General features: G+C 64.9%; 2 protein-coding genes across 2 annotated transcripts in view; both read left to right on the top strand.

Moving 5' to 3' along the window:
• Positions 1-7,010: 7,010 nt before the first annotated feature.
• Positions 7,011-15,180, top strand: HGFAC (HGF activator). The gene is made up of 14 exons (XM_031438355.2): positions 7,011-7,137; positions 7,696-7,876; positions 8,035-8,131; positions 8,357-8,436; positions 9,150-9,272; positions 9,359-9,490; positions 9,650-9,760; positions 9,849-10,023; positions 10,286-10,371; positions 11,100-11,358; positions 12,885-13,024; positions 13,498-13,638; positions 13,734-13,882; positions 14,933-15,180. Exons 1-14 carry the CDS (start codon positions 7,024-7,026, stop codon positions 15,113-15,115), a joined length of 1,971 nt encoding a protein of 656 aa, XP_031294215.2. The 5' UTR covers positions 7,011-7,023; the 3' UTR covers positions 15,116-15,180.
• Positions 15,181-19,886: 4,706 nt separating this feature from the next.
• The window catches only part of DOK7 (docking protein 7), a 33,634-nt gene continuing 33,476 nt past the window's right edge, over positions 19,887-20,044 (top strand). Inside the window, exon 1 of the mRNA XM_064488522.1 lies at positions 19,887-19,993. Coding sequence (XP_064344592.1) covers positions 19,940-19,993 — 54 coding nt within the window. The 5' untranslated portion in view covers positions 19,887-19,939. The remainder of the gene's footprint in view (positions 19,994-20,044) is intronic.

Genomic DNA, 20,044 nt, shown 5'->3' with positions numbered 1-20,044 from the left:
TGGGAATGGGGCTAGTGTTAACCAGAGGCCGCATGCCCACACCAGGGCCACACCTTTTACCTTGGCAGGAAAAGTGCCCAGACCACATGCCCTTGGTGTGGCCATGAGTCCCGGGAGCCGATCTGCACCGGGCTGCCCAGTGCCCAGCCACTCCCCCAACCTGGACCCCAGCGACGGTCTCCGTGTGTCACACCTGCTCAGTCCCAGCTGAGGCAGAAGCCCTGGGCTGGAGACACTGGGGAAGCCTGCCTGGCTCCAGCTGTGACAGGACGACAACCACAGGGGGTCCAGCTGCCCGACCCCAGGGGTGTCGGGGCTCCTGGGCCAGCTGTGCAGCTCTCCCCAGCCCAGGGCCCAGCCTCTTGTCCCTGTATCCACCCCCACTCCCGCCATGTTTGCACTTGTCCACTCAGATGTCCCCTCTCTCCAGTAGAGGCCTGGCCCTTCTGTCTGGGTGGCCGGGGGACGCGCCTCCCGTGCACACCTGCTTTCTGGGGCAGCCAGCCAGCCTCCCCAGCACAAACTGTGATGTGACCTGGAGTGGCTGCCTGCTTTCCTGGGACACGGAAGTCCCAGGAGGGCGGCCTCTGCAGGGGCGCTCTCCAGAACGCCCTTTCCAGCAGTGTGTTCTTGTGCCCTGGCCTGGCCCTGGCCTGGCCGGAGCTGAGTGGACCTTCTCCTGCTAGTGCCTGGGAGCTCCTGGGCCAGCCTGGCCACTCCACAGTCCTCGCAGGCTGACCGGGCTGGCCCAGCACCCCTGCCCCAGACCCCTGGCTGGAGTTCTGACTACTCCATCCTCCTGGCCACTCAGGCCAACGGCCCTGGGTCTCCTGCTGCCCATCCATCCTCTGTCCAACCCCCTCTTCTGTCTTCCCCACACGCCTCGCCGTTGGTCTGCTCCACCTGATCTCTGGGCCCCTCAGAGTGGAAGCCACGGGCCACCAGTGGCTGGCAGCGTGACCTTCCAGCCCCCCACCCCTCATCCCCACCTGCAAGCCTGCACTCAGAGAGGCCCCAGGACATCCAAGTTGCCGCCCACCCCTTGTGTGCTGGAGTCCTGGGCCCCAGTAGGTGCTCAGGACCGATCTGCTGCATGAGGAGGGGTTCAGCATAGTCTGAGCTGGAGACCGAATGGCGGGAGACCTCGTGCGTGTCACGAGCAGGAACAGGACTTTGGTCGGGCCGTCCTCAAGCTTTCTCAGGGGGACCCAGTCAGTCTCCATGGAGACAGGCAGAGTGAGATGGGGGACCCAGGGCCAGCAGAGGCCTTGGGATGGCCCAGAAGGGCTGGAGGCTGAGGCTAGACTGTGGCTCTCTCTGGGGGCAGGAGGGACCGTGGGGCTGAGGCTGGATCCTGAGAGAGAGCCAGGGGTGGCCGAGGGGTCAGGCCATGCCCCCGTCCTGGCTCCTCCACCAGTGCAGCCCTGTACCCTGCTGTCCCCAAGAGGAGGGCCCTGACTTGACCTCCACCTTCTCCCAACTTGGAGCCTTTAGGGCCAATCCCCTCAGTAAAGTGAGGTGTCAGGCTCTTGGGAGGGACCTGTGAGGTCCAGATTATGATGGGGGCTCCAGAGAGTCGGAACCACAGAATTTGGTCTGCCGGGGCTAGGGTCTGTGGTGTCTTGAGCTCCCCCAAGGGGAACCCTGGCTGGGTGGACGGCTTCCAAGTGGGTAAGCCGTCCCCACTGTCCCAACTGGACTGGACCCTCCTCATCGCATGGGGTGTCTGCAGAGGGCTCCCCTCATTCCCATGGAAACCAGGTTACTAGGTTACAGCGACCCCTGGCAGGTGGGCCGTGGGCAAGCGAGTGGGAGAGCTACCGTAACGGCTGCGAAGTGGGCTGAGGGCTCCCCACTGCTCTGCTAACTGGACATGTCTTTGGGGACACTGGACACTGTGTCAGTGTGGCATGAGGCCCCCAAATCAGCAGGGCAGCCTGAGAGGCGGGTGATGAGGTGCTGGCTCTGGCCTCGCATCTGGGTGTTGGAGGCACGTGGGACAGAGGATTGGAATAAGCTGGGCCAGGAGCAAACCTCATGTCTGGGGCAGATGGGGCTCCCTTTGGAGCACCAAGGGGAGCCTCGGGAGGTGGGGGGAGGGCAGCGACCCCAGGCAGGCCATGGTACAGAGGCCGTGACACCCGCCTGCTGCACGGGGTTGGGCCCTGCTACTAAGTCACCAGCCTGGGGATGCCACTTCCTCAGGAGAGCAAGTGTGGGTGGGCAGGCAGGAAGGGCCTGGACCGCTGCCACCCTCCCTGTGACATGCAGGTCATTAGCCTGTGGACAAGCCTCCTGTCCCCAGAAGCAGGCGTCCCTCGCCATCCTGAGCCCACTGAGCTGTCCCTGCCTCCTGCAGGCCTCTGTCTTCCCAGGGGTCCAAAGGGGCAGGACAGGAGAGGGCCATGACCCTGAACACACGTGGGACTGCAGGCCTCTGAATGCTCCAGACAGATGCCCCAAATGGGGACAAACGATTGAGGGGCAAAGCCCTGACTCTCCACATGGCCTGGAATTCAAGCGAAGACCAGCCCCACCCCATCATCTCCTGGGCCTCAGAACCCAGCAACAAGCAGGGGACAGGGTAGGTCCCGGCAGGCCTTAGCAGGATGTTTGTTGAATGACTAAAGGACTGCCTGGAAGAAGCTTCTAGTCACAGCTGTTTATGTGGACCCTTGGAACTCAAAAGAGGCAGCTTTTCCTGAAAACCCCTCCCACTGCTCCACAGCCATCGGACCTGCCCAATAGGACACACGTGGCCTGAGCAGCCCTGTGTGAGGCCCCGGTGCGTACGCGCTGGGGAAGGAAGTGGGTGAGAGGCCCTTCTGCCGGGCCTCGGACAGATTCGGTCCAGTCAGGTCAGAGGGGACCACGGGCCTCGGCCTGCAGGCTCAGACTCTCCTCAGGGGTGCTGGGGGCCCCGGAGCAGCTCTTGACCCCCTTGGCCGTCCTCGCTTTCGCTTGTAGGCCTCGGACCCATGGAGGGAGCAGGGCCTTCACCTCCACCAGCAAGACCAGGCAGCTGACACCCAGGGAGGGGCAGTCAGTGGCAGGACGCCGTGTCCCTGGGGGCCATGGTTGGGCTCCCCACAGGCGCCTGAGGGTCCTGGGAGCCAGGCTCACCGAGGACGCCCCCCAGGTACTCTGGGCTCCCGCCCACACCTGGACAGACCAGGGCCTGGCACCCCGCCCGTGGTCCTAACCCAGGCGGCGCTGTTCTGGGAGTGGCCTGAGGAGCGCACTGAGGGGCTAAGGCTGTGGGCACCTGGGGGCTGCACCTCTGTCCTCCAGGGGCCCCACCTGGGACCAGAGCAGTGATGGCTCTGGGACAGATGGGCTCCTGGGGGTGGTGGGCAGGGAGGTGAGGCTGACCACCCCAGGATCTAGAAGCTTCCAGGGCAGTTTCAGGCAGCCTGGGAATTCCTGGGGGTGAGGTGGGGGCTTGGAGGCAGAGGCCTGGCCGACCACTGAGGACCTGGAAGAGGGGCTGGGGTGGAGGAAGGGGCACTTGGCTCGTGGTGTTGGCGGTGGGGCTGGACTGGGTGGAGGAGGGCCTGGGGAGGATTCAGAGGATTCCTGGGAGGCGGAGGATGTGGGCCCAGGCATCAGGCAGGTGGGCCACTGCACTGGTGGGGTTAAGAGGGCCCTGGGGGGCTGGAGGCCTGGCCCAGGCTCTGCCTTACCCTGGCCTGGGAGCTACAGCCCTCCAAGGGGCCTGTTAGTGAGGCCTGTGGGTGGAGACCGAGGGGCCTGGTGAGGGCCCTGGTCCTCCCCCCAAGCCCAGGAAGTGGTGCGCCCGGAACCTGTCATGACAGAGGGTCTCACGCCACTTACCGCCTCTGAAGACAGCCCCCTGTGGAGGAGTGAAGGGGGCCCAGCTCTGTTCCTGAGCCGCAGTGGGGGTGGGGTGGATGGGCCGCGCAGGGCCTGCTGGGCATGGATGAGGTGGGGCTGGGGGGCTCTCGTGAGAAGTTCCCACAGCCTGCTCCCAGGTGCCCAAACCCCACCCCAGAGGCAACTGCGTCCCTCTGAGGGATCTGGGACCTCTTATCCCAGCCCCTCCCCCCACCCCCAGGCATAGACCCCTCATTCCTGCAACACAGCCCACACCCAGGCGCATAGCCCCCACTCACAGCCCCCGGGAGGGCAGCTCAGTCACCCTGACGCCCCTGGGGAGGGTCAGGAGGAGGTGGGGTGGCCTCTGGGGCACTGCCGGGGCTCAGGTGCTGGCTCAGTTTTCAGCTCCCCCAAGGGGAGACCTGGCTGGGCAGACGGCGCCCAAGTTGGTGAGCCATCCCCTCTGTCCCGACTGGACCGGACCCTCCTCATTGCATGGGGTGTCTGCAGAGGGCGCCCCACTGCTGGGCACACGGTGGGGCCCAGGAGGAGCCGCCGGCTTGTTTAACCAGAGGCTCAAGGCTGGCAGTCTGCAGACAGCCATGCTGCTGGCCCACCCTCCCCACACGCCTGCGCCAGGCTGAGGGGCTCAAGGTTGGAGGTTGCCTGCCCCTGGGATGCATTTGGGTGTTTCAGAAACCCCTTGACAGCACCTGTGGGAGGAGAGGGGTGGGCAGGCTTCCAGAGCCCAGGGCGGGCCAACAGGTGACAGCCTCTCTCTTCTCCCTGTGACAGGAGGTGGGGCCCGAAGCAGCCGAGGCCCCCAGGTCAACTCGATCATCGACGTGGACCATGTCACTGGCTCGGCTTCTGGGCTGGGCAGCAGCATTCCAGGGGTACGGACAGGCCCCCGGAGATCACGGGCCAGCAGGGCCTCAGCGTCAGACCACCCTGGCCTGAGCCCTGTCCGGGGTGGGCCTGCTAAGCCCAAGGCCAGCCCACACCACGCAACCTTCGTCTGAGGCTGCCTGCGGACCTGTCCCTGAAGGCCACCCCTCCTGCCCCTGCGCCTGAGCTGCCCTGCTGGCCGTACACGTGGAGAACAGGATCCCCTGGGGGCAGCCTACGCCCGCCTGGGCCCCCTCGGCCACCACGTCTTCGAGAGCCAAACCAGGAGAGGGCGGAGGGGCCCGGGCTCGGACAACCACCAAGGTTGGCCCAGAGGGCCGCTCGGCCCCTGCCCGCTGCCGCCACTCGGCGTCCGGCCTTCCCTCAATAAAGTGTCTTTGAGGACCTGGAGCGTCAGCCTCGTGCTGGAAACTGGGCGCAGACCCCGCCCTCGGAGAGCCGTGCCCCCGTGGGCGCGTGCACGCATCGGAACAGGGGCGGGGAGAAGAGGGGCTCTGGGTGGTGAAGTCAAAGGTGGCAAAGGAAGAAGGCCGACCTGACAGGAAAGGCCTAGCCTGCAGGCAGCGGGACGTGGCTCTGCCGGGTCAAGTCCCGGGCTTGCCCACTCGCCCAGTCGCACCGCGTCCCGCAGGTCAGTGCAGGCTCTTCTCCCCGGCATGGCTGCCGGTGTGGGCAGGGCTTGCCCCTGGGTCGTCTAGGCCACCCTGCCCTGTCCTTTCGCCCTTGGCCGCATTTAGAGGGGTGGTGTGGCAGGGCTTGTCCATGGAGGGACATCTCAGGGGAAACCTGACTGCCCCGCTGGGGAGGGGTGGGGAAGAGCCTCAGCCTGTGCAAAGGCCCTGAGGCTTGAGCGAGTCAGGAGGGGCCGGGGCGGCAGGCAGGCCAGCGGGCAGGGCCACGGCATGGTGCTGGGTTGTAGCGGACAGAGATGGCGCTCTGGCCCAGGTGCCACGGTGGAACCCCAACACTAAGAGCTGAGGGCCGCCTGCACGCCTTCCTCCTCTGAGTTGAGGGGCAGTCTTGTCACACACGTCAGGCTTCTCGGAGAGGGCCTTCAGCATGAGTGCCCTAGGCCGCAGAGGTTGTTCTGGATGCTTCCGGGGAGCTGTGTGCTGAGCAGGGGCCCAGGGGAGGTGTCTGAATGGAAGAGAGGGGCCCGGCACCCACTGCGTGCCAAGCTGGGGCCCTGCTCAGCTTCTGCACTCCCTCCCTCTACACAGACGGGGAAATGGGGGCCCAGAGGGATTGTGCCCAGAGGGATTGTGACCAGTGAGGCAGCTGCAGTGTCCCTGTGCAGGCAGTGGAGCTGACTAGTGGGGGCCCAGGGAACCCCCACCTCCGTGGCCACTCGGAAATCACAGAAGAGGTTCCCACAACAGCTCTGTCCACAGCCCCTGTCATGAACTCTAGGGCTGGGTCGGGGGATGGCTGCAGCCATGTCCAGGGGGCAATACCCCATCCCCATTCACAGACGTGTGGAGCAAGGCACATCCAGACCTAGGCAGGACCCCAAGCCAGGCCTCTGCATCCCTGGGTGGCCCCCAGGTGCCTGGCCAGGGCTCGGGATGGGATGCCGGGCAGAGCGGGACAGATTGAGGGGACGGCACAGGCGGTCCAGGCTGTGACGAGGAAGCCCAGGGCCATGGGAGTCCTGGGGCCGGGGTTTGGGGAGCAATGGCGGGGGCGGGTACTCCTGGGCACCCCTGAGCTAGGGCAGCAGATGGGGCTCTACTCCCATAGGAGGTCCCATCCGGCTCATCCTGGGAGGGGACAGGCAGAAGCACTGTGGAGAAGGCGGCAGAGGTGCCCATCCTAGGGACGTTGTTTGTGATACTCAGCCGGTGTACACACCCTCTTCTCTGTGCCTGGCCTTTTGCTGGCCAGGGGCCACTCCATCCTCCAGGCCCGGCCCTCCGAAGGGCTCAGCACCTGTAGCCGCTCTGGTTGTGAACAATTAGTGGCCAGCCCTGCACCCAGGTGGGGATCAGAAGCTGGGGCTGGGAGTCCAGACCGCTTCCTGCCATGTAACCCTGGAAGACTTCCTGGAGGAGCCTTCTAAGCTGAGACTCGAGGACACTGTAAGGTTCAGGACCAGCATGGCTGAGGCCAGAGGGGACAGCTAGGTCAGGCAGGGTGAGCTGGGCAGCAGATGTAGGGGACATGTGGGCCTGGCATGGGAGGCAGCTGGGGTTAATCATTTCTAGGTGGCCTTGACCCCCACCTGCCCTGGCCGCTCAGCTTCTGCCTGCTGCTCCTCCCGCCAGTTCAGGAGGAGCCATGGGGAGCTGGGCCTGGGTCCCCAGCCCCTGCCCCCTACCTGGGCTGTCCCTGCTGCTGCTGCTGCTGCTGCTGCTGCTGGTGCCTCGCGGGGCTCAGCCCCAGGCGGGCAGGGTGAGCACCGCCCCGACCGCACTGTGACCATGGGCTCCTGGGCCCACCCCAGGTCCTAGGGCTGAGGCCCGGGCAGGGGCGTGGAGTGGGTGGAAGCCGGCCAGGGGGCAAGCTGGGCGTGCTGGGCTGGCCTAGGGGACAGGGGCTGGGGGTACAATTTGCTGGACCTCCACCCAGGGATGTGGGCTGTTCCCCTCTCTCTGGGCCTCTGCTGGGGCCAAGTGTTTGATGTGGGGGGCAGGGGGCCTCTGAAAGCCTCACAGCTGCTCTTGTCTGTCCCCAGAACAGGCCCCCAGAGTGTGAGCCCGGAGGGCGATGGTGCTGGCCTGGCAGATCCCAAGTCAGCTCAGTCTGACTCCTTGGACTCTGGGAGGGGCGGGGGCACAGGGCCCAGCTGAGGCCTTGGGACAGCCAGTGTCCCCTGTTCCCTGCTTCAAGACCTGAGGGCCCCCATATGGAAGCAGAGGCCCGGGGCTGCCATCAGCCCTCTGGCAGGGCCTGAGTGTGCAGGGTGCCCATCCCACACTGACCCCATCACAACCTCTCGGCTCTTCCTAGAACCAAACGGAACCCCCAGAACAAAGTACCACAGTGACCCCTGAGACTCCTATCATCCCTGTAACCTCGGGGACCCCCAGAATCCCAACCATGAGAGCTCCAAAGGCAGAGGGACCCCATGGTGGGGAGCTTAGCCCGCTGTCCAGGGCAGCCCCCTCCAACAGCAGCCCTGGGGGCACAGGTGGGTCAGGAGGGCTTCCTGGAGGAGGTGGCAGGCTACACCTAGATGCGGGGGAGGGTTTCTGGAGGAACATGGGCAGCCCCTGGGGAGTGGGGCATGTGATGGGGGTCAGGCAGTGCCCAGCGCAGGAGCCCTTGACCCCTGTGCCTTCCCAGCAGTGCTCACCGAGGCCGGGCAGCCCTGCAGGTTCCCCTTCCGCTACGGCGGCCGCATGCTCCACTCCTGCACTTCGGAGGGAAGTGCCCACAGGAAGTGGTGGGTCCTGGTCCTCCGCCCTGTGTCCACCCTGGAGACCCTCCCCCCTCTGCCCTCCCTATTCCAGACCAAGCCTGGCACACAGCAGGTGTCGTGAATGAATGAATGAATGAATGAACGGGAGAGAGCTCCAGAGTTGTCAGAGGGGTGCCCTGTGTGAGTCGGGTTTGGAATGGACAGGTCTCTGGCCTGGGACCCCCACATCATGGCACGCACCACCCCCAGGTGTGCCACGACTCACAACTATGACCGGGACAGGGCCTGGGGCTATTGTGTGCAGACCTCCACTCCGCAGGAGGGCCCAGGTGGGTGCCCCGGGGTATGGGGCCTGAGCCCAGGCTACAAGGGGGCTGGGCCTGGCGGGGCTGAGCTTGTGGGGGCATCAGAGCTGACTGGGGGAGGTGGGGGGGATCCTGCCTGGAATACAGGAGGGGACTTCAGGGTTGATCCTACTGCAGGCCTCGGGGGCTGGAGGAGTCATCAGCCTGGGGGACTGCAGGAGAGGGAAACACCACCCCCCTCACCCCTCCCAAGGACCCTGCCCTCTCCAGGGGCCCTACAGCTAGCTGCTTTGGCCATTGCTGGGTCCAAGGTGCCCCCTGGTGGTCAAGCTGGGCCCTGTGGCCACATGGGAAGAGCCCTGGACAAGGGAAGGGCCTGGTGGTTTGCAGAGTGTAGTGCTGGCAGCCCTGCTTATAGGGGTCCCAGGGCACTCAGAAGGGACCCTGCTGCCTGCTGGGGGGGGAGGGGTCGGGCTTTCAGGGTGCCTGGTGCTGAGCCAGAGGCCCACTTGCCCCAGGGTCTGAGTGCTGGGCAGGGCTTGTGGCGAGGAGGGGGAGGTCTGTGTGCCCTCCCAGAGCACGCACATCCCAAGGAACCCAGAAGGGGCAGCTTTAAGGCAGCAGGCTCGATGGCAGGACTGTGGGCCCACGGCAAGCAGGGGGAGTCACAGTGTGGGGTTGGGGCACGAAGACTGCCTGGGCTCTCAGACGCACCCCTCCCTCCTGCGTGTCCCCAGCTACCCTGGACCCCTGTGCCTCTGGTCCCTGTCTTAATGGGGGCTTGTGCTCGAGCACCCAGGGCCCTGAGTCGTACCACTGCACCTGCCCCGTGGCCTTCACGGGCAAGGACTGTGGCACCGGTGAGTGGGGCCGCAGGACTACGGGGCTGCAGGGCAGGAGGGCACTGCCCCACGCCGGGAGCAGGGACTCACTGTGCCACCCCCAGAGAAATGCTTTGATGAGAGCCACTATGAGTACCTGGAGGAAGGCGATCGCTGGGCCCGCGTGCACCAGGGCCGAGTGGAACAGTGCACATGCGTGGGGGGCCAGGTTCGGTGCGAGGGCTCCCGCCACACAGGTACGCGTGGCTTGGGTAGGGCGGGGCAACGTCACTGACCCTCCCAACCCAGGGGAAGGGGCTGGTCCAGGGTCACCCGGTGATGGGCACCAGGGGTCGGAACTGGGTGCTGACCCCACCCCTTGAGGCCCAAGGCCTAGCTTCTGAGCCCTGCCCCAGCTTGCCTGAGCAGCCCATGCCTGAATGGGGGCACCTGCCACCTGATTGTGGCCACCGGGACCACCGTGTGTGCCTGCCCCCCGGGCCACACCGGGCGGCTCTGTGACATTGGTGAGTCGCTCAGCCTTTGGAGCTGCGTGGGCCGGCCTCCGGGCCTGCGTCTGGGGCCCAGGCTCACTGCATGCGGTCCCGCCCCCAGCGCCCGCCCAGCACTGCTTCCGAGGGAGTGGCACTGACTACCGAGGCGTGGCAGGCACGGCAGCCTCGGGCCTCAGCTGCCTGGCCTGGAACTCCGACCTGCTCTACCAGGAGCTGCACGCGGACTCCGTGGGCGCCGCGGCCCTGCTCGGCCTGGGTCCCCACGCTTACTGCCGGTCAGCACCGGCCCAGCCCGCTCTAGGCCACCTCCTCCAGGGCGGGCAGGGTCTGTCCTGGGGGGAGGTCTTCCTGACCAGGCCTGTCCCCGGGGTCCTGACCCCCATTGCTGGGCGGCTGTCCCAGTGAGAGGAGTGTGGGCTGAGGAACAGAACCATCTGCAGAATGAGTGAGCGCTGCTGGGGACGTCAGGAGCCCCACCCAGCTAGGTGTCGGCACCCCCACCGCCTCTGAGGGGCCCTGTGACTCCCCTGCGTCCAGGAACCCAGACAAGGACGAGAGGCCCTGGTGCTACGTGGTGAAGGACAGCACGCTCTCCTGGGAGTACTGCCGCCTGGCCGCCTGCGGTTCGCAGATGGGCGGGGTCGGCGGGGTCGGGAGGAGCAGGGTCGGGCGGCACTGGCTTTGCCCCGACCGAGGTCACGCAGTTTCCCCCACTCCCTGGGCCCTCCTCACCCCACCCCATGCCTGAGAGAGGGGGAAACTGAGGGTCCCCAGAACAGGGCTGGTCCAAGGCCATGCAGTGGGCTGGCACCAGAGGTCAGAGAGGGCAAGCTGGTCCACCAGGTCCTCTGGGTGGCCCACCTAACCTGTCTCAGGGGCAGGGTGGCCTCCAGAAACAGGGAAGTGCAGGTGGGGGTGAAAAATATGGGTGCCCCTGGAGTCAGACCCTGGGAGTGGGCAGCTTCATGAGGCCAGCCTGTCCTCTGGCCACAGACCCCAGGGCTCCCTGACTGTCCTGGGCATCCTGGGTGGGCTCTGGGATCCCAGGCTGCTGGGGGGTCATAAACACCTGCCAGGTATGCCAGTTCACTCTGGTTCCCACCAAGCCTCGTGACTGCATACGGTCTCCCCATCTTGCAGATGAGGAAACTGAGGTTCAGAGTAAGTCACGTGCCCACAAGGGCAGCACTGAGCCCAAGCCCTGGACCCTCTTCCACAGCAGCTGCCTAGGGTGGGGCGGAAGGCGGGTGAACCGCCAGGTCCTGAGGACATGGGATGCAGCCAGGACCCTCTCTGGCCTGGGGTGTGCGGAAGGAGCCCAGGGGTGTGATCTGGTGACCTCTGCTCCCAGAATCCCTGGCCAGAATTCAACCCCCGCCCCCTGAGGTCTTGCTGTCTGAGCCCCCCGTAGCTGGATCAGCTGGACGCCAGACCTGCGGCAAGAGGCACAAGAAGAGGAGCTTCCTGCGGCCACGCATCATTGGCGGCTCGTCCTCGCTGCCTGGCTCGCACCCCTGGCTGGCCGCCATCTACATCGGGAACAGCTTCTGTGCCGGGAGCCTTGTCCACACCTGCTGGGTGGTGTCTGCAGCCCACTGCTTTTCCAACAGGTGAGCTGCTCCCACCCCAGTGTCCACCACCCCCACATCATCCCTCAAACCACCACTTTTCCGCCTACCACCATCTATGCCTCCACCCACCCAACCGGCCATACACCATCATCCATTGCACATCTTTCCAGGCTCCACCCGCCACCCATCTACCCACCCATATGCCTATCCTGACCATCACCCATGTGCCCCCACTGTTTCCCACCTACCCGTGTAAACCCCGTCCTTTGGTCCCTTTTGTTCCCGGTTGCCCCCTGACTCAGGTGGGACTCAGCGCTCAGCCCGGTGCTGGGCATGGAGGCCGCCAAGACCCGCCCCATTCTTATCCCAGGGTGCTGTCCCCGTCCCTGTCCCTGCCCTGGGTCGCCGCTCTGTCCCAGTCTTTGCCCCGGGAGCGCCCGGTTTGCCGCTCAGAGCAAGACGGGGCGGCGCGCTTGCGCGAAGCAGAGGCGGTGGGCGTGAGCAGTCGCCGCGCAGGGGCCGCCCCTTCCGGCCCCGGCCCCGCCCACGCCGTGCTAGTGGTACCAGGGTCGCAGGTAGTCAAGGCCCCTCGCGACCTGCGGGCTCTTGGTGGGGAAGGCAGGCTGGGGCTAGCAGCTGGGGGAGGGGTCAGGGTTGCGAGGACCGCCACCACAACCCGAGGGCCAGGGCCAACGGGCTCAGAGCAGGACAGGCCAGCCCATCCCTCGCTCCTACCGCAGTGATGGGAGCAGGGCTCTGCCGGGGGAGGGCTCCCCGGAGTTGGGGTGGGGGCTTCGGTGGGAGGGGATGGGCCTGACAGTGGCATCCCAGGGATCAGGGCTCCGGAAGGACGGAGGAGCCCGATAGTGAGCCCCATCAATCACCCCAGAGACTACAGCTTGGGGGCGGGGGAGGGGGTGGCAGCCATCACAAGTGCTGCCCCGTGCTGACCATTGTGTGACCTGCAGCGCGCTCCCACTCGGCCGTGAAATGGGACCTACAAAGACCTCCACAGTGTGGAATGAGAGGGGGGTGGTTAAGAGGCTGGAGGAGGGGAGCAGGCATCCTCTCCCCACTTCCAGGGAGGGGCTGGGGAGAGGCCAAGCTGGGTTGGAGTACCCACTCCCTTTGGGCCGGACCCCAGCATACTGGTCCCAGGTCTGGGTCAAGCAGGGCTGGTGGAAGTGGATGGACCAGGGCCTTCATGGTCAGGTGGAGGGTGAGGGAAGGGCCCAGGCTCCTGGACACCCAGGCGACTTCACAGGAGGGTGTGCTCCTGGACCTGCATGAGGGCCCCAGGTTATTAATTCACTTGTTGTGTTGGAGGTGGTGCTGCCCCGGATTAAGGGTGTGGCCCTAGCCCACTGCTCCCCATCACACTCCGGCCCATCCCCCGACCCCTGCTCAGGTCTCTCCTGGGGCTGGGGCTGAGAGGGAGGGTCCTGCACGGCATCTCCCACCTGGGGTTGTCTCCTGGATGCTCTGCCAGCATGGGTAGGGGGCGAGCTGACCTCAGGGGCCGGAGGGGATGGCCGGGCCATGCAGCCACCAACGCCCCTGCACAGCCCCCCCAGGGACAGCATCTCCGTGGTCCTGGGACAACACTTCTTCAACCACACGACTGACGTGACCCAGACGTTTGGCATAGAGAAGTACATCCCATACCCCCTGTACTCAGTGTTCAACCCCAGTGACCATGACCTTGGTGAGACTCGGAACGCGTTGCGGTGCAGCAGGGTGCGGATGTGTGCTCTGTGCACACTGGGGCGGAGCCACGAAAGAGGCTGGGAGTGGGCACCAGGCAGGCCCAGAAGAGTCCTCAGACCCTAAAGGGGCCTGATAGAGGGAGAGGGAGGGGAAGAAGAGACAGAGCAGGGAGGAGAGGGAGGAGGGTGGAGGGAAGGGTGCAGGGGAGGAGGGAGGAAGGCAGGGAGGAGGACAGCACGGGTTTGGACAGCAAGGGTGCCCCATGTGACAGAGCGATCTTGGCCTGGCCAGGGGAAGCCCTGGCCCGCCAGCCTTGCTGAGCCCTTGGCTGGTCCTCTGGTCCCCTCCTGGGTCTCCTAGGCCACAGCCCCTCTGCTCAGCAAGGCTGCACCCCCATGTGACTCGATGGCCACCCTCTGTCCTCCTGGGCCCCCATGACACAGGCTGACCTCTGGTCTCTCCCCCGCCTAGTCCTGATCCGGCTGGAGAAGAAGGGGGAACGCTGTGCTGTCCGCTCCCAGTTCGTCCAGCCCATCTGCCTCCCTGAGCCCGGCAGCTCCTTCCCGGCTGGACACAAGTGCCAGATTGCAGGCTGGGGCCACCAGGATGAGAGTGAGTGGGTCTGGGGCAGGGGGCTGTCGTCACGCCCAGGGGAGCAGGCCCAGCACCCGTGAGCCTCACCCAGCCTGAGAGCACCGTGTCAGCAGACGTGAGCGGCTACTCCAGCTCGCTGCGGGAGGCACTGGTCCCCTTGGTCGCTGACCACAAGTGCAGCAGCCCTGAGGTATATGGGGCAGACATCAGCCCCAACATGCTGTGCGCTGGATACTTCGACTGCAGGTCGGATGCCTGCCAGGTGAGCTGGGACAGCCTGCCCCTGAGTTGCTCAGAGCCCAGAGGGACAGGACCTGTAGGGCCAGCCCGGAGTCAGGGCAGAAAGCCAACCTTCCAGTTGGTGGCCATCCCCCCAGAATGGGTGCTCACTGCTGCGGGAGGCCACTTGGTCACTGCTGGAGGCCTTGCTCACAGGACTGGGAGTGAGGCCAGGGAGGGCCAGGTCACGAACACCAGGCAGGTCCCAGCTGCCCAGCCACGCGACGTCAAGGCCAAATCTCTTTTCTCCCAGGGTTCTCCCAAGTGCTCTCAGTCGATCAGCTGATCCCAGTAGCTCATTTATCAAGCACTCCTCCAGGGGCTGCATGTCAATGCTGAGAGAGAGAAGCTGCTTTACTCCCCATTTTATAGGTGGGGAAACTGAGGCCAGGCCCAGAGGGGTCTGCTCACTCTTCCCAGGTCATACAGCCCAGAAGTGGCAAGGAGTAGGGTACAGCCCACCCCTTGAACCACGTGGTACAGCAAGTGCCCTTGGGGGGAAGTCAAGGATGGCTTCACAGAGGAGGAGGAGGCATTTGCACGTGTCCTGAGGGGTGAACAGTTTTCCAGGGGCTGAGGAGAGCATTTCAAGTGGAGAGTAGCCTGTGCTGGAACCCAGGGCCACCTGGTCTCTGTGGGGTGCATGCTGCTGGGTGGTGAGGGGAGCCAGACTGAGGAAGACGTTGCTGGTCATGGAAGCAGGAGGGAACCACCGCAGGACTTTAGGAATGGGAATGACTGGTCAGATGCTGTCACAGCATCCTGGGAATGGGAGGACTTCCTGTCTATGAGGCTGGGGGAAGGTGGGGCAGGCCCCTTCCTTGGAATACCTGTGTCATCTGTACCCCAAGCTGTCGGGAAGCCACCTTGTCAGCTGCCAGGGAGTCTGTCACAGGGGAGCGTCTGACTCTTCTGCGCCCTTGACTCCTCTGGGGGCATTTTCGGGGTCGGGGTGAGGGAGGCTGGGGCGAGGGGGCAGGGACTATTCGGGAGTGTTGAGGAGCTGGCCCGGCTCTGACTAGCCACCGTGCAGGGGGACTCAGGCGGGCCCCTGGCCTGTGAGAAGAATGGCGTGTCCTACCTGTATGGTGTCATCAGCTGGGGTGATGGCTGCGGGCGGCTCAACAAACCGGGCGTCTACACCCGCGTGGCCAACTACGTGCACTGGATCAATGACCGGATTTGGCCCCCTAAGCGGCCTGTGAATCCCTCCTGAGACCCCCCCTGGGAGCATCCTGCCTCCATGCCGTTCCCTCCTCACTGGCAATAAAGCTGTTTCCAAGACCCCCCACACTGCCTGTCCCGCTGCCCCCAGCTCAGCCCAACTTTGTAGATGACGTGGCCTCAGGGCTGGGGACCCGGAGCCAGCACCCCAGCTGCCCTCCCTCTGTGGGGAAGGGAGCCTGCCACCCGACCTGGGGAGTTAGGGCAGGGGCTCCAATCTGGACTCTCTCCAGAGTAGGAACTGTCTCCAGCCCGACCCCTCTCAGGCCCTCCCCCAGGCAAGTGGGGCTCAGGTCCAGGCACACTGGGGTGTCCCAGGGCAGGGGATGTTAAAACTTAAGACAGGTTTCTTGGAAACACCCCTGGCCAGCATTTTGCTTCAAGAAGGCAGCCTGGCCTCAGCCATGTTTTCTAGGAGGTGAAACTGAAGGAGACCAGGGGAATGGAGGGTGGTGGGTTGCACCAGACAGGACCTTGTGGGGAAGGAATCTGAAGTGCCCAGAGGGTCCACAATCTCAAGGCAGCAGGAGCAGCACATGCAAAGGTCCTGAGGCAGGGGCTGGTGGTGGCTTATTTGCTCAAAATAGAGAAGTGTGGCTGAGGCCAAAGAGGGTGGGATGGTGGGGGGTGATGGGCTGCAGTGAGGTGCTGGGGGTGCCCTAAGGGTCCCTGATGGGACAGCAGGGTGGAGATGTGATGACATTTGCAGTCAGGAAAAGAGGCAGGGCAGAGGGGCGCCCAGAACTGGGTGCCTTGGGAGCTGGGAGCTCTGGTCTCTGGGACAGGCAAGAAGAAGGTGGCATTCAGTGTGTCCCAGTGCCACCCTTCCCACTGCAGGATGGGCCCTCTGCCCAGAGCAGCCCCAAGGGCAGGGGCCCTTCTCCTCAGTCTGCACTCACCTCTCCTGCTCCTGGACCCACAGGCCTCCTTCTCTCCTGTATCTCCACAGCCCCCACCTGGACCAGGTCTTGCCACCTCTCCTGGGTGACATGCCAGGGTTTCTCCATGTTCCTTCCCCCCACCCCCGACCTTGGAGCCTCCCCTCATCTCTGTTCGGTCTGACTCCGCCTGCTTGCAGCCCCTCTTCTGCCCACCCTGTTCCCGGACTATGCTCCGGCCGCTCTGGTCTCCTGGTGTTGCTGAAGCTGACCAGGCCCTTGCTCACGCGGCTCCCACTGCTGCTGAGAGTCTTCTCAGCCACACTGCTCCTCCTCTTCACTCAGCCACTTGGATGCACCTTCCCCGCATCACTCTCCACCGTCACGCAGCTCTCGGCCCGGTCTCAGGGCTGTGTTCGGAGCCTTCCTGATGTGGCTGGGGCGGGAGAGCTTTGTTTCCATCACGTAGCGGGGAGTCCCACGCTCAGCCACGTGCTGACATTGGTTTGCCGTTGACACCCGTCCCTTTGTCAGGAGAGGAAGTGTCTCCGTAGAGCCCTCTTCTCCAGCAGATTGGCACGTAGCTCTCGTTGGCCTGCGTTGGGTCACAGGGCCACACCTCACAGCAGAGGAGGCTGGGGAGGGGGGGACAGGATTGCTGTGACAGAATCAGACAAATCACCAGGGACGTGCGGTGCCCCCAGCAAAGCCAGAGGAAGAGAGCAGGGTGCTGGGAGGGCAACAGTGTGTGTGCCCGTTGCCCCAAGTGCCGTAGGTGGGGCTCAGAACCCTGAAGCAGACTGGGGCTCACCCCACGTTGACCGCAGCCAGGGCGACAGAGGCTGGTGCCCACGCCACGGGAGGATGGCGGGCGGGACAGCTCCCGCTCAGGAATCCGGGCTCTGAGCGCCTGTTCTTGGCCTCCAGGAGCCTCGCTGCTTCAGCCCCGCCGCAGCCTTTGCCCGGTGTGAGCCCTCCCGGACCCCTGCCCTGTGGGTGTTGAGTGTGGATCTGTTAGAGGTGACTGCGGTTATAGACTGTCTGACGTCGAGCCAACCTGGCATTCCTGGAGCGAGCCGTGCTGAATCAGTGGCAGCCAGCTGCCTTCTATTTGCGTCTTAAGATTCCTCCCACACTGCCCTCCCCAGGCCCAGAAGTTACACTTTTATGAATTTATTTGTCTCCATTTTCACAGTTATTGTCATAAGCCGCCTTGTGTTATCTCATCCAAAACGTATCAAACTGCCCTCACACACATCTGCTCACCTGATCATCACAGCATCGGCTGGAAAAGGAAACTGAGGCTAGAGAAGTCGTGTGACAGTCCAAGTTCACTTGGGCAGGGGCAGTGTATGGTGGCAGGTCCTGTGGCCGCAGGGCCAGTGATGGGGTGACAGCGCTCTGTGGCCACGGGGTCTGCTAGTGGTGGCAGCGTCCCTGGCCCTGATGCCCAGCAGCAGCGCCTGTGGCTGTGTATCGGCCAGTGGTACAGCTCTGACCCGTGGTCATGGGCTTCTTGGAGGTAGGCAGCCGCCCCACGCCCACGGAGACCAGCTGCGCAGTGGTGCAGGGCTGGGCAGCGTCCAGTCTCAGCGATGAGGCTGTGCTTCCCCGCAGCCCTGCCTCTGCAGCTCCCACTGGATCTCCAACCTCCCCTGGGTTCTTCCAGAGGCCTGACCTTCTCCTAGCAAATTCTTTCCCGCTTCAGTGACCAGAGTCGGTTTCTGCTACTTGCAACCAGTAACTCGGGCTACAGCAGCCGGGGAAACTGTCTGAGCAGGCTCTGGCTGCTGTAACAAAAAGACCATAGACTGCCAGACTGAAACAACAATGAGATTTGCTTCTCACAGCTCTGGAGGCTGGAGGTCAGAGATCAGGGCGCCAGCACGGTCGGGGCCTGGTGAGAGCTCTCTTCCAGGTGTGCAGACGACTGCCTTCTTGCTGTATCCTCAGTGGTGGGGAGAGCACATCCCTCATGTCTCTTCTTACAAGGACACTAATCCAGTCATGGGAACACTGCTCTCATGACCTGATCACCTCCCAAAGGCCCCACCTCATGATACTAACCCACTGGGGGTTGGGCTTCCACATGACTTTGGGGAGGGGGTGGATAAACAAATATTTGGTGGACAGCAGGAACTTAGTAGAGAGGCCTGGAGCCCACCCAGGGGCTGGGAGTGGGAGCTGGGCAGGAAGATCGCCCTGCCTCTGAGGGGCGGGGGAGGGGTGCTGTCCATCCTGCAGCAGCCCGCATTTTCCGGGGCTGGTGCGGGAGCAGGTGCAGCTGCCGGGCGTGGCAGGAGCCGGGGGTAGGGCCAGCACTCGGGAATGCAGCAGGGCACTGCCTCTCCCTGCAGGGCTGACCAAGTGCCAGGCACCCGGGGCGGCAGATGTGTTGGTGGCCACAGCCCCCAGCCGCCACTCGGCTCCACGCCGGCTGTCCTGGGCCAGCCCCTGGGGGCCTGAGATGTGTGGGGAACATGAATGGGGCTCTGTGGCTGGGCAACTGCTCAGAGGAAGGCGGCTGGTGATGGCGCAGGTGACGCCGGGGGAGGGGGGTAGAGGAGGGGACACAGAGCTGCTCCCGGGGGCCCAGCGTGATCCTGCTGTGCATTCGGCCCTGGCAAGACCCCCAGGGCGTCAGAACCAAGCTTGCTGCCCACCAGGGACCTGTCCTCTCAGATCCCCAGGGACAGTGGGGAGGAGGTGCCCAGGATGGTGGCTCCGCCTGCCCCCACGGCTCCTTGCCCGGCACTGGGTGCAGCAGCTGTGGGTCAGTTCTGGAGGTTCCCACAGCTCTGAGCGTTGGTTCCTTCTCTGTGAGAAGCAAGATCGTGACCAGATGGAGACACACACATGCCCGACCAGGGTTTTTGGGGAACAGGACCCCGCTTAGCCCTCCCCTCTCCTCCCAGCCACAGTGTCAGCCCCGTGAGGATGGCTCTCAAGTGGGGTGCGTCACTTCTCCCTCTTTCCTCATCTTGTTGTGCTCCCTGAAGGAGTGAGTGTTGGAAGCTGTCTTAGAGACGGCGGCTGAAGTCCGAGATGTGTACCTGCTGGGTCCCCCAAACCATCTGGGCTCCAAAAGAATCCAGGCAGCTGGGCTGGAGCTACAAGGAGGAGCGGGGGAGGCCCAGAAGCTCAGCGCCCCCACTCCAGCCCTGCTCCGGGGGCTCCGGGGGGACCTTTACAGAGCAGCCATCCTTACCTGGAGGGTCAGCTAGCTCTCAGCCCTGGCGGGAGGGGCATCAGACACGGAGACGCAGGCACCATGGTGTGCGGGGGTCCTGGGTCCCATTCTCCACCCAGCATGAACCTGCACTTGGGGTCCCTGCTTCCAAGGGACATGAGTGGACCCCCCTCCAGCACCCTGCCTGGGGAGGGGGGTGTCTGGGGGGAGAGGAGGTGGGGGGAGGGGCTGGGGGTCGGCAGGGTCCGGCCAGGGTCAGCTCGCCGTCAGTCTGTTGTCAGTGGTGTCTGACAGACAGCTCAGGGGTGGTGGGAGGGACAGGTGCCAGAGGGTGAAACCAACTTGGCTGCAGACACACTTTGAAGTTGGCAAGCGCCCCCACACGGATGCCCTCTTTCTGTCGGTTGTTTCCTTTGCGTTTGGGAGGGAAGCACCTGCCCCCCCCCCCCCCCCGGCCACTGGGACGAGCAGTGCCGGCGCCCCAGGCTGTGCTTCGCTCGTGGCGGGGTGGGGTGGGCGGTGGGGAGGCTCAGGTGGCCCCAGGTGCCGCCGCGCCCCGCCGCCGGGGCGGGGCGCCGGGCGGGGAGGGACGGGCGGGCGCGCACCTCGGCCCCGCCCGCGCGCCGCCGCGCCCGCCCCGCGGCCCAGCCCAAGGCCCTCCCGGAGCTATTTTGAAAGTGACCCTAGGCCGGGCGGCCGCGGGGCGGCGGGGAGAGGCGCGGCGGGCGCGCGGGCACCATGACAGAAGATGACCGAGGCGGCGCTGGTGGAGGGCCAGGTCAAGCTGCGGGACGGCAAGAAGGTCGGGGCGCGCGGCGGGCGCGGGGCGGGCGCGGGGCGCGGGCGGCCGCTC

Source organism: Camelus dromedarius, chromosome 1 (genome assembly GCF_036321535.1).
Source record: "Camelus dromedarius isolate mCamDro1 chromosome 1, mCamDro1.pat, whole genome shotgun sequence".
In the NCBI taxonomy this organism is placed as follows: Eukaryota; Metazoa; Chordata; class Mammalia; order Artiodactyla; family Camelidae; genus Camelus; species Camelus dromedarius.
This window is presented reverse-complemented; position numbering and strand designations above follow the sequence as displayed.

What these genes read in the sequence shown, in the direction of transcription:
- HGFAC (XM_031438355.2), top strand. Translation starts at nt 7,024, where the DNA reads ATGGGGAGCTGGGCCTGGGTCCCCAGCCCCTGCCCCCTACCTGGGCTG. An exon ending in GGAAGTGCCCACAGGAAGTG is followed by an intron (nt 8,132 to 8,356) that starts GTGGGTCCTGGT and finishes CACCACCCCCAG; the next exon opens with GTGTGCCACGACTCACAACT. An exon ending in CTGCCGCCTGGCCGCCTGCG is followed by an intron (nt 10,372 to 11,099) that starts GTTCGCAGATGG and finishes CTCTGCTCCCAG; the next exon opens with AATCCCTGGCCAGAATTCAA.